The following is a 13675-nucleotide window of genomic DNA, read 5'->3' as shown; positions in this document are numbered from 1 at the left end:
CGATTTATCATTGTGATTCTTCTTTCGTTGTAGTAACTTCACTCACCAATCGAGTGTAATAGGTTAATGCACCATTGCTTGCCTTTTACTGGTGTCTTGGTTTCGCTAGTACATCCTTCTTCCACAACCCGTCACACTCGATACCTCGTATTTTTGTTATCTCGTTACCAACTCCTTAGGGTGGATGGAGTCCTTCTCCCTCATCCCACTCAACCCACTATTATATCAACATTTTCTCTTTCCTCTCTCTTTCATATTTTTCAACCCACAACACATGAAAACTCTATATTTCTCAACTCACTTAACCCATTTACCACATCATTATTTTTTATTTAATTAAATTAGACAATATAAAATAAAATAAAACATAATATTTTTTTTCTTTAAAAATAAAGTTTTGCTAATTTAAAACAAATGCATGAATTGTGTATTCATTTTATCTTTATAAACTTATAAAACAAAATAATAATAATGATAAAATAAAGAAACCCACAACATGTTCTTGTGTTTTCACATTTTTTATTTTTTATTAACATTTATTATCTTTTTTTAATGTATTATAATATTTTAATAGACCAAAACAAAATAATATTTGAGCCTAATAGATTCATCCCAAGTGCATAACCTTAGAAAGTCTAGGGCATTACAAAATTTGAGTCCCCGACGTCAATAGTAGTGGCTTATCCTCCAATTTGGTTAGGTTTTTCCTCCAAGATGATCCATCCTTCGATTCAATGTAAGAAGAAAAAAGAGAGACGAGTTCATAAACGCACTGCAATCAATTAAAGATTGTATCCTGTTGGAACCGCTGATCAAGGATTCACAACCCGTGTTAGTACCGCTTCATCCCATTCCCAACCCGGGCATCGACTCGGTCCTCCCTTAGGATCAAAAGACATCATTAAAATATATCTAAATATATTTTTAACTATTTAGAATAATGTTTTATATCTTGAAATTTTATTATTGTGAAAACTTTAAAAAAGTTCTTGCATTTTGACCTCGTAATCGATTAAGTCCTCATATATTTTTTTCTTGCAATTATGCCCAAAAAACTAACAAATGTTTACAATAAAATCCTAAAAACCAACAACTATTTACAACTAAGTCTGAAAAACCAATAACTGATTACAATTTTGGGTTTTTTACCTCGATAAATCGGTCATTTTTGAGTTTTATATCGGTAACCGGTCACCAACTGCAAGTGTTTTTTCATAAATATAATAAAATTTTAAGTTAGTCACATACAAATTATGCATTTAATTAGTCCAATAAAAAATATTAGGTAATAGTTAGTCTAAACGCCTAAACTTTGATCATATTTGTGAAAATACATACATATTTGGTTGGTGATCGTTTTATCAAGGTCAAAATCCAAAAATTAAAGGTTTAAAGAAGTAAAAAAAATCATTATTGTTGGTTTTGGGACATAATTGCAAACACACTTGCAAAAATCATCGGCTTAATTACAAGAATTTTTTTAAGGATTTCTTTTCCATTTATTATACAAAAAAGTTGGTCATTTATCAATTTATTATTTATATATGCATTAACGACAACTATGTAACAACTTAAAAAATATCTATTAAAGATTTTTTTATCACATGTTCCACTCTCATTCAATTTGTCAAATGTCATTTTCTGGCTATTTTGAATTAATTTTTTTTTTCTATATGTCAATTTATGAGGTTTTTTATTTTAAAAAATTCTATATAATACTTAAATATAATAATTACAATAAATGTAGTAATAAATGAATATCAATTTTATTAATGGATTTACCTTTTTATTTTAAAATTCTCAAATTAAATTTCATTAGTTTATTTTGTTTATTTATTTAAATTTGAAAGATAAAAAAAATTCAATTTTAATAATTCATTATTTTTTTTTTTTATAAATCCTAAGTTCTTAAATATTTATATATTTATCTTTAATTTTTTTAAAATTAACCCATTAACCCATATAATATATAGGTAATATCATTGAATCAACCAATATACTATACTAAGTACTAACATATAATATATGATTGTATAAATACTTATTTAATAAATAAGAAAACGTAATATTATTTGACATGTGCATGCACAAAATTACAAAAAACACACTCACCGATACTATAAATACACAATTTATTTGAAGCCTCAAGTTACAAAGTCTTCTTCTTCTCAACAATCTCTATCGAAATCCAGCAACGAAAATGGGGTTTCTGAAGGATAACGGCGTCGTTTACAAACCTGTCAATGAAATCGATCTCAGCCCTCACAGCGATGAAGTCTACCTCTATGCCGACGTCAAAGGTCACCTTAGTTCATCTCTCTATTATTTCTCTCTCTACTCTCTCTCTAGATACTCAGATACAGATTTCATCACGTATAATTAAACACATAATTCGTGTGTAAAATTACACATTAATGCGTATGTATAAATTGATAAGCTTAACTTTACGTTGATTGTAGCTCCTCGAATGGCTGGAACTGTTGCGAGGATATTCGTTTGGTTTCTGGAGATGAAGATCATCGGCGATGTATTGCTGTATTTCCTGAAGAAGAACAATCGAATTCAGAAGGTATGATTTCATGTTTTAATTTTTGATTTTTTTTTTCTTATAGATTCACAAATTCGTCTCGATCTCCTTGAAACCGTGATTATCGACTTCGATCAATGGAATTGTTACTCGATTTTTTATTTTTTTTTGTTTTGTAATTAATAATCGTGTCTAGTAATTATAGATATCTACGAGAATTTCCACCCAGTTTCTAGCGTAAATATTTGATTAATTGATATGAAATCTATGAATAAAAGTTGGCATTTCTTTAAAGTAGGCCGCCTAGTAATATACAATGGTCGGATGGACCTAAGAAAAAAAAAATTGGGAGCGAAATTAAAATATTGACAATTTGATATTTTCTGTTATTGATATATAAATTGAATGTAATAAATAGTTTTTATTTGTTCTGATTTATAAATAATTTCAGTTTTTAGTTATGAAAAAATATTTTTAGATATATAATTTTAAGAACTGATTATTTATCGAACCTTCTATATTATTTTAAAATAAATGACGTGTTAACACTTAACAGGCATTAATTAAACTACGCAATGAGTGTTTCTCACATCTAACCATTTATATTTTCTTCTTTTAGCCTTTTTGTAAAATAGAATGTTTGATTTAAGAAAAATCTTTTTTTTTCATAATTAAATAAGAGTGGTTTGACTGTCAAAGTTAATAAGCGATTTGACATATTTTTAGTTTTCAATATATCTTTTTAAAATCATCATTAAGTATTTAGTATTTAGATATGTTTGGATTAACTTTTTTATGTTGAAAGTGATTTTTAAGAAAAATGTTTATTAACTTATTATTTTTAGGAAAAGTTGGTTTTAAAAAATGTTTGGATGCGAAAAACTGTTTTTTTGAAAACTTTACTTTTTTCTATTCAAAAAACTGTTTTAAAAAACGATTTTTAAATAGACAAACACTTTTTTAGTTTATTATATTTTTAAAAAGCTAAAAACCTAATAAGTTTTTTTTAAAAGCTATCCCAAACACCCACTTATTTTAGTGTAAGTGGATGGAAATGATCATAAATAAAAGTATAAACCTAAAATATTGTTCAAAGAAAAAGCTCAAGACCTTTTACATTGTTATCATAATGTTTTAATATATATGGTAGGTTTATTTGATCTATATTGTTAAATAGAATGATAAAAAAAATGATATTTTGTTAATTTTGTTGAATAGTTAAAAGAAATATATTATATGAATCCCTTAAAAATTGATGTAAATATGTTGTAGCTTTTGCAATTAACCTTTTCAAAAATAAAGTGAAGTAATATATAAAAAAAATGATAAATAGAGTGAAGAAGAGTGTAACAAACTGATGTTGGTGCATCTTATTGCTACGTAAGAGTGGGTCCACAGCATTTACACACAAATCTCGTAACATCATAATTCCTTAATTTGGTGGTATCAAAGTCATATTTTTGGTCTGTTTTTCTACTGATTTTATGTTCGATCTTTCTATTTATGGAAACTTCAGTTTATAAAAACATTTCAATATGAAAAAGATAAGTGAAAGACATTAAAATGTGATTTTCGTATTGGAAAGACCAATGTCACCACCTTTGATAATAACAAGAATCAAATTACTTAAAATCTTGTCTCCCATAATTCTTGTTGCAAGTAACATCTAAGACTTGATATTATCATCATTATTAAAAGAGAAAAAGACAATTTAGCATAATCTTCTAATCACCTTGATGACTCACCGGATAAGATTAGGGATCCCCATAAGGGAGGTCGAGAGTTCAAATCTTGGAGTTTTCAATCAAGGATTATTTGCAAATATTTTTTTTACATTCTTATTTAATGTTAGATGAAATCCCATATGAGCTAGAAGAATCGCAACATAAGCACTATTTGGGTAGAATAATTTTTGCTTGACTCAATGAAAATATAAAAATAATAATAACTTTATTTACAACCTTCAATACTTACTATGGGCTCATGAGATCACAGCCCAATAACAACCACTGCAAATTCAGTGGCTATTTTGGTAACGTGTTAATTTTTTTTTTTTTTTTTTTGGCTAATTTGTAGCAAATGATTACAAAATTAGACTAAATTTAGTTTGTTCTCATGTTTAAATCATGTTTTCCACCTTTAGATCGTCATTTTTTTTTTTTTCAAATATTGATATAATCTTTTTGTTCCAAGAGTAACAGCCAAGACTTATCAAGGAACGATCCATGGAACAAACTTAAAGCAACAAATAATTTTATATCATCAACAAACAATACTTAAAGTAAATACACAAATCAATATCTACCATTCTTTTAATATTTTATGGTAACAAAATAATCGAAATGATTTATAATTTATAGTTAATGTGACCCATGTTCATTTAAAGTCACACTTTCGTTTTTCTGCAGCTTGTTTCATTTGCAGTATTGGATGAATCACCTTTATATGTTCCTTTGCAGCCTTATGAAGGTCAGTTTCATATTTCATACCATCATCTAACCTTACGATTTTATAAATTCAAATCTTCCATTCATTTCTTTATTATAACATCCTACTTTCATTTTCATATACTTTTAAAAACAATCTCACAGTTATAATAACTTTTTTTTTTCTTAATGCAGATGTTAAACAACGTGAAGAATCAAAATGCATAGACTCAGGTTTGACTCCAGCAGAACAAGTTCAACAAGCCAAGGAATGTTTACAGTTTTTAGACAAAAATTTGGATGAAAGTTTTCATCGTTGGACAATAATGGATTATTCAAGAGCATATAAATCGCAAAAAATAACCCCTCTCATGGTATTATTATGGAAATTCTTATAACTAAAGTTGACCAACATTTGACCGGGTCCGTTTTTTAACTTGTTACATTATTTATTTGTTTTTAGGTTGCAGAGCGGTTGGTATCTGCAGTCATGCAATCTTCCGCTCCAGGGACGGATATGTCATTTTTCATTAATTATGAATCTCGTGATATTCTAAAGCAAGCTACCGAGTCAACTCTTCGGTATGAGAGAGGTAATTAATTGTTAGATTGCTAAATGTTAAATCTTTAGGCATTGTTTGTTACATATAAGAGGAGATGAGTAAACATGTTATGTTGGTTACTGATGTCAATGGAACAAAAATTACAATTTATTTTACGAATCTATATAAAAAAAACGTATCATAAATACGAGTAAATGAAAAGTTTGTTGCTAATTCAAGTTTATTGTTGATGTATATAGGTGAACCGATTTCAATACTAGATGGAGTCCCAATTGCTATTAAAGATGAAATAGATTGTATGCCATATCCAACAACAGGTAAATTTGTACTGTGTTTGACATGCATTGGATTTTAACCAATAAAACATACTTTCCCTTGTCATCCTCGTAATTGAAAATACTCCTAGAAAGATTATTTAGGATGAGGACAAGACCGCCCAAAAAGGTGGGACATATGTGTAAAGACATAAACGCCCTCCTTGTCCCCATCGTCGAATATAACCCTAGAAAGATTGTCCAGTCTTATCATCTTCCAAAAAAAGAAATATGTGGAATCGTTTTGTGCAAAAGATGCAAATAAGGACTCGTTGATCTCTCCTCTGTGCAAAAGACGGAAATGCCTTTTTTGATGATAAAAATATCTTCTCCTTTTATGTGAATATTTATGCTATTTTTATTATTACTGATTACAGGGGGTTCAAAGTGGTTGCATAAGGTAAGACCTTGCAAAGAAGATGCTTGTTGTGTTAAGCGACTCAGATCATGTGGTGCCATTCTTGTGGGAAAAACAAATATGCATGAGCTTGGGGCAGGAACCAGTGGAATCAACCCTCATTATGGGTACAATTAAAAAAAACAATTTCCTAAAACTTGTAAAAATAAAAATTATAAACTCATCATTTTTTTTTTTTTTTAATTTCGTTCTTAATAATGCAGGACAACCCGGAATCCATATGATCCGAACAGAATCTCTGGTGGTTCATCTAGTGGATCTGCTGCTGTTGTTTGTGCAGGGCTATGCCCTGTAGCCCTTGGTGTTGATGGGGGAGGTAAATAAAATAATGTATTTGTGTGTGATAGATATTGTATCAGTACAAACATTGTACGGATACACTGTGTGTCTGATCTGTTTGCAGATCAGACACATCAATACTGATAAGTCTGATACATATGATATGTATCATACAAAAGATGATTTGTTTTTCTTGTGTAGGATCGGTGAGAATGCCAGCTGCTCTCTGTGGTGTTGTTGGTTTAAAACCATCTTTTGGTCGCATATCATACTCTGGGTTGGTATTTCATATCTAAGGAACCTTGTATCAGAAACTTGATTAATTAACAAATTAAGTAACTAATTAATGAGGAAAAAAATTGCCTAATTTTCATAATCTTTTTCCAGTATTTAGGCAAAGGTTAAGGGTTTTCTGAAATAACCACTAATTTCACAGATCTTAATTGCAAAATTACTCATGAAATCACCAAACTATATGGCTTTAAAGAAAAATAAATTTGATATTTTTTTTTCACAGGGTTGACCTGTGAAAATGAAAAAAACAAAATAAAAAATTCAAAGAATTGCACATATATGACTTGCAAAATTCGGGACCTAGAAAAATGCTAAAGAAAACATTTTCTTTTTGAACTTTTTTGACATAAATCTTCAAAGATCATTTTCCCAAAAAAAAAAAATGTATTATAGTTTTGACCTGTAAAAATACAAAAAAAAGAAAAAAAAAATAGTAGTTAAAAAAATCGCATATTTTGCAGTTATGAAGGTTTGACGTGCGAAATTATTTCACACATGCGAAAATCATAGGATTTTTGTTGAAAAAACGTTGTTTTTTAGCTTTTTTTATGGTGGGATATTTAAAAGAACATTTTCATAGCAAACAGATAGTTTGATATTTTTAGAATGAAGTGCTAAATTGAGAGAGCTTTACAAAAAAAAAAATGAAAATGAATAAGAAACGCCTTACATACAGGTGACCACTCACGAGCCCATCAGGCCCATTTTGCAGTCTATATTGCCATTTTGCAAATGATACCCGCGAATTTATGGCTATTTCTGAACAGACCCAACTTTTTGCCTAAATCTTGTAAAACCCTAGGAGGATTTTTTTTCTCTTAATTTATTAATTAATAATCACAATCTTTTCTTTTCTAGGGTTATTCCTTGGAACTGGACAGTTGGAATGGTTGGGATACTAGCGGGCACAGTTGAGGATTCGTTGATCGTGTCAGTACTTCATATCTAGATAAATCATGTTTAACACATATTTGAAAATATGAAAACACACTTATTAAATGAGGGAAATTTTTAGGACTTAATAACTTACCAATTAAGCCATGTCCTCATTAAGTAAAAAAAACAACACCTAACACCACTGCATAATATAATTTGATCTTTTTTTTTTGTAGCAACTTACACACAACTCACTGTTTTCAGTTATGCTGCGGTGAGCGGAGGAGCTGAAACACAACAACCAACTATGGTACTGTAAACAGACTTTGTACTGTGTTTGGCCTGCATTGGACTAGTACTGAAACTGATGTCAATCGGACAAAATTATAATTTTACATCCCACCTAAAAAAGGTGGGACCATGACTTTCTCTTGCTCTCGATCTTTTGCTTGTGCAAAAAAACATGAACGCCCTCAACATCTTCATTATCGAAAATAGCCCTAGAAAGTTTTTCCTAACAGATTAAATTAAGAATATTTCTTTTCCATTTTCAGAATCAGCAGCCTAAACTATATATCCCCTTGCTAAAGCCTTCTAATCAAATGTCTGGTATCAAGCTTGCAAAATCTAAAGAGGTTCTTACTCATACACCATTAATTTTTTTTTTTTTTTTAACATTATTCTTTTGTATAAATTGTGCTTTTAACATCGGTGTTTCTGCTTTTTATATGCCAGTGGTTTAATGATTGCAGTGATGACATCAGAATATGCTGTTTAACTGCTCTGGATAATCTCTATAAATGCTACGGATGGCAGGTATTTAAATCAATTATTCGCTAAACATGTACAAGAAATAGGAATACACAACAGTTTATTTATACTGAATTATAGCAACATCATTTAAATACAAAACATGTTATTTATATTAGGGTTAAATGCAAGAAATAGCAATGTAGTGTAACTGATGTGCTTATTTTATTTATTCCTATTACAAAATTGTATTTTGAAAAACATATATATCGAATTATAGCAATGGAATTTAAATACAAAGCAAGTTTCACAGCTAGAATAAGAAAAGTTGATGATGTTATAATCAGGTACATTGTTATTTCTTGCATTTAGCCCTTTCTATTATAGTAGTTGACTATATCTCTTCTTTTTCTTTTGTTTAAGACTGTGGAAGTGACCATACCAGATATAGAGGCAATGCGTTTGGCACATTATGTAACTATAGGTTCAGAATGTTCAGCTTCTTTTGCTCATTATTTGGAAAAATTGTACGTACTTAAAAATTATAATACACATAGAATTAAATTATCTATATATCTAAATACAAAATGTACCAAATGCTGAAATTATGAATGGAATTTGAATCAGTGATAAGTCAGAATCTGGATCCGATGTAAGAGTAGCACTTTCTGTATACGGAGCTTTCAGTAGTAGGGATTACTTACAAGCACAACGCATAAGGTATACTATTTTTATGGAGTAACCTTTCAATGATCCCATTTTTTTTCATTAAATGAAAGCAAATTTGTATTTCTAGCACTTTCCCATATATATTCCTATCACGTATTTCTAGAAAATTAAAATTAAATAAAAAAGTTTTCTTTGATACTTTTTAATGCAGGAATCGTCAAATGAAGATTCATGAAAAGATATTTGGTATGGCTGATGTCATCGTTACACCTACAGTCGGGTATAATCTCTTTCCTTGAATCCATGTACCGAAAAAAAAAAAAAATACATGGAATTTTTTTTGGGTTGTTTTCGATGATAAGGATTAGAAGGGCATTTACGTCTTTTGATCCCAATCCAATAATGTTAAATACAGTACAATTTCTGTTCTGTTTGTATAATATAATAATTGTATATGTAACCTTTGAAAATTATTTCTTTCTTGTTCTTGATAGCATAACAGCATATGAAATAAAGGATGATGTTAAGAAAACCGGTGAACTCGACTATGTTAATGGAGGTATTTTTAATTATTATTATTACTATTTTTTTGATTTTTCATATTTGTATTTAATTTTAACATAATTCACTCTTTCTCTCAGCTTCACTCATTCGATATTCTATAGCTGGAAACTTTCTAGGACTTCCAGCTGTCACTGTGCCGGTATGCTATACAAGAATTAGCAACATACTTTCATTTTTTTAATACAAAATATAACAACATACTTTCACTTTTCCCACTTTATTAGAAATAGAATGCTATAATAAACAAATAAATAAAAGTACATTGCTATTTTTTTTTTTTTTTTGCATATATCTGACTTTTAAAAGTTTATGATAGATTGGATATGACAAACTTGGATTGCCCATTGGCATTCAATTTATTGGAAAACATTGGTCTGAAGATATGTTGATACAGATAGCCTATGCAATGGAGGTTTGTTGGCATTCTCTGTAGAGATATTAATTATATCATAATTGTGTATTTAATACTTAAAAAACTTAATTTAAAATGGTCTTTGCAGGCATTGTGCAAGGCAGAATATAAAAAGCCAAAGGTTTACTATGATCTACTAACAGAGATCTAACCACATTTCAGATTACCTAATCACAGGATTTTTAAAAAATAGATGAATAATAACAACAGATATTTCCTTCAGTTATAGACACATACTAGAATGTCAAGGTTAAAAATGCACTTCTTTACTTTCTTTTCATGTTATAGAATTCGAACTTTGCAAATAAAAAGTGATTGAAATTTAATGAACGAGACTGAAACTGGAACCGATGTCAATGGACAAAAATTGAAATTTTTTACTCGCTCTCGATTTCTCATCTGTGCAAAAGACTTTAATGCCCTCCACATCCTCATTAATAATAGCCCTACAAAATTTGTCTAAGCTGCATTTGTTAATCAAACACAACCAGACAAACTTTCTAGGGCTAAATGGCTTAATAATAACGATGAGGATGACGAGGGCATTAACGTCTTTTGTACATATGAGCTATCGAAAGCCCATCAGGGTCCCACTTTTTTGGGTGTAACAAAAACATTGCCATTTTTATCCCATTGAGATCAGTCTCAGTCCAATGTATGTCGAACACACTACAACCTATTCAACCATGTTCATTCCTAGCTCTAATATATGAAAAAGTAAATTGCACAAAACAAGGACATATACACGTATATTTTTGTATGCTTCATGTTCTTGTATCGAATGTAATACTATAATATATTATATTGTAGTGTATGTATCACCTTAAGATAATGTAATAAAATCTTGTAAAGATTGAACCAAACTTGGAGGCCAATGCTTTGTATCTTTTACATATCCAAGATCCGTATATTTTGGATCAAGAAGAGTTGCTATTGTGAACTGGTTTTCAGCAAGCACAGGTGCATGCTTATCAGAGTATAATGCTGCTGCTAGAGCCGCATGTACTTCTGTAATCAAAAAACATAAATACGGAATATGAATACACACACTAATACACACACACAGTGATAATTTGGATTTTGATTTATTACCTGGACTTCCTTTTAAAGAAATGGAAACATCCTCCATTTCTGCAATTGCTTCGTTTTTGTCCCCAACTTCATATAAGGCTAAGGCTCTACCAACTCTTGCATACTCTGAAAGAGCAAAGTCTTTGTATTCTCTTACAACCTGAAAATTAGGAAATTAAAAATGTCTCAAACATGTGGTTTTGTTAAATGTCTAAAATACCCTTCATAAATGAATTCTTAGTATCAATTCTAGACATATGTGGTAAAAGGGTCAGTTACTCTCATTCAGACAGTTCATTCGATACAAAAAAGAAAAAGTCTTCATTCAGCTTTTTCTCACATCATTTATCCATACATATCACTTAATGAGAAAAGAAAAGAATTAGCCTTAATCCAGATATCTTTATATGACTATATGAGTGTTTCTTCTTTAAAAAAATGTTTGTGAAATAGTCTTTTGAATAGTAAAACGAGATTATAGGTTACGGGAAAGTTTGCTTACTAAGAAAATCCCTAAAATACCCTTCAAAGAAATGATATAAAGAAACCAAAAGGCCTATGACCTAATGGCATCAAGTAAAGCTCTACAACCTATAGGTTGTAAGTTTAAATACCACAAGTGTATTAAGTTTAATTGTTGTTTACAATAATACAAAGAAATCTAATCTCATATTTTGTTAAATGAAAATGTCTCATTACTATTAAAATAACAACAATACACTTCAATTTAAGAAAAACGAAATGGACATTATCGACATAAAACAGCATCAAAGCACTCTATATAGTCAAAGAAATTACAACATTTGGCTTGAGCTTGACACATAATTTATTGAAAATGGTTTGATTATTTGGTACATTCCTAAACAACCCTTCTAAAATCCAATTCCATTTAAATTACAAGTTTGACTTTGACAAATGTTTAATGTAATTCTTCAACTATTTGTCAAATACCAAAAATACCCTTACTAGAATATCAAATCTTGTAGACCAACACCTATAGCTTCAAATTACAACATGTGACATCACACATATGACATATCTCAACAATTACCATTGAAGTTACTCACTATTTTCCAAAAAAAATTAAACACTTGCTAATTTGGTTCTCTGAAAGAAATAAAGTTCACTTATTTATTTACTTGTATATTATAGCATCCTACTTTCATTTCATTCTAGAACTGAATTATACTTTCAGTTTTTTGCATTATACTTCTTCTGTGAATTATACCCAATTATAACATTGTAATTTCAATTTTTTGCATTTATAAATGCCTCTTGATTTTATTTTTACTAAAGTGAAAGAATTATTATATACCTGTGTAAAGTATTTGAGAGCTTGGACATAATCACCCTGGGCCTGAAATTCCCTCCCTTTCTCAAGAAGCTCCACCGCTTCCGCCACTCTCCGGGATACCTCCGAGCTCGCAGCTCTCTCGGCATCCGTAACCGGATCGAAAATAGACGCTGCAACAGCTGAACCCGAACAGCAACTCAGCTGAATCGTTGTGATTGAAATTGGAATAGAAAGCAACAGTAATTGTCTCCTTTGTATTGTTAATTGGGGCTTCGAAGATGAGGAAACGATGATGAACAAGGGCTTCCTTTTGTTGACAGTGATTAGGGTTTTGTTAGGGTTGGGAAGAAGATGGGAAATTGGTGGGCTACAAGCACCCATTGATCTACTTTTCTTGTTTTGAAGGCTTGACTGCTTGGTTTTTGTTAGGAGTTGCGATATAAGGACTAGTCCCTCCTTTTCCCTAAATTATGAAAAGTAAGACAAATGAAAGCATAGGATATTCGACTAGTTCTCTGTGTAAGTAGGTCCTGTAATTTGGTACACATACGAATATAATATGAGATTTGTGTTGTCTACTCGAAACAAATTGGTGTCGACGTATAAGACATGTAAGACGTATAAACAAATTAGTGTCTTACAAGTGTGTATTTGTGTAAATTGGTGTTTTCTTGTAACAATGTTCAAAACATGTATATTTATAACACGACACTTAGTGTTGATAGGGATATTAATCGGTTGGAGTTAATCGGGTTTTTAACAATTTTAGATTAATAGTAACCAAAACCAAATAAGATTCGGTTTGATTAGTTTCTTTTTATTCAGTTTGTTGTTTTACTCGTTAAAGCGGATAGCAAACAAGTTAAAACACGACACTTAGTGTTGATAGGGATATTAATCGGTTGGAGTTAATCGGATTTTTAACAATTTTAGATTAACAGAAACCAAAACCAAATAAGATTCGGTTTGATTAGTTTCTTTTTATTCAGTTTGTTGTTTTACTGGTTAAAACGGATAGCAAACAAGTTAAAACAAGTAGTCAAATAAAATCAAATATCAACTCCATTAGACAATTGTTTCTAAATAATTAAACTAAAATAAAACTTTCAACTCTTTAAAGCTTTTCCAAAAGTTGATAAAAAAAAAAGTGAGGATGAAATTTACAGCCGTCGGAACCGGACCGAATTTAGTAATAACACTTGGCTATTGATTATTCAC

At 30.0% G+C, this 13675-nt stretch overlaps 2 protein-coding genes across 3 annotated transcripts; one reads left to right on the top strand and one right to left on the bottom strand.

Annotated features, from left to right (window-relative positions):
• Positions 1-2167: 2167 nt before the first annotated feature.
• LOC144997396 (fatty acid amide hydrolase-like) lies at positions 2168-10324 on the top strand. The gene is made up of 20 exons (XM_078957298.1): positions 2168-2300; positions 2460-2569; positions 4936-4996; positions 5149-5327; positions 5417-5546; positions 5756-5833; positions 6208-6355; positions 6452-6564; positions 6729-6804; positions 7680-7751; positions 7962-8007; positions 8252-8332; positions 8433-8513; positions 8871-8974; positions 9075-9167; positions 9328-9396; positions 9611-9675; positions 9758-9819; positions 9997-10092; positions 10181-10324. The coding sequence occupies exons 1-20, from the start codon at positions 2201-2203 to the stop codon at positions 10241-10243; spliced, it is 1827 nt and encodes a 608-aa protein (XP_078813424.1). The 5' UTR covers positions 2168-2200; the 3' UTR covers positions 10244-10324.
• On the bottom strand, positions 9997-12973 carry LOC144997397 (uncharacterized). 2 transcript variants are annotated; one of them, XM_078957300.1, is made up of 4 exons: positions 12479-12973; positions 11185-11323; positions 10915-11100; positions 9997-10107 (listed from the first exon to the last, which is right to left on the bottom strand). In XM_078957300.1, the coding sequence occupies exons 1-3, from the start codon at positions 12836-12838 to the stop codon at positions 10916-10918; spliced, it is 684 nt and encodes a 227-aa protein (XP_078813426.1). In that variant the 5' UTR covers positions 12839-12973; the 3' UTR covers positions 9997-10107; position 10915. The 2 variants fall into 2 exon arrangements, with proteins under 2 accessions (XP_078813426.1, XP_078813425.1); XM_078957299.1 differs by lacking the exon at positions 9997-10107 and having other exon boundaries at positions 10801-11100.
• Positions 12974-13675: the final 702 nt, after the last annotated feature.

Source organism: Lactuca saligna, chromosome 5, assembly GCF_052625555.1.
Source record: "Lactuca saligna cultivar CGN05327 chromosome 5, ASM5262555v1, whole genome shotgun sequence".
Classification (NCBI taxonomy): Eukaryota; Viridiplantae; Streptophyta; class Magnoliopsida; order Asterales; family Asteraceae; genus Lactuca; species Lactuca saligna.
Note: the sequence above shows the minus strand (reverse complement) of the source record. Positions and strands in the feature narration are given on the sequence as shown.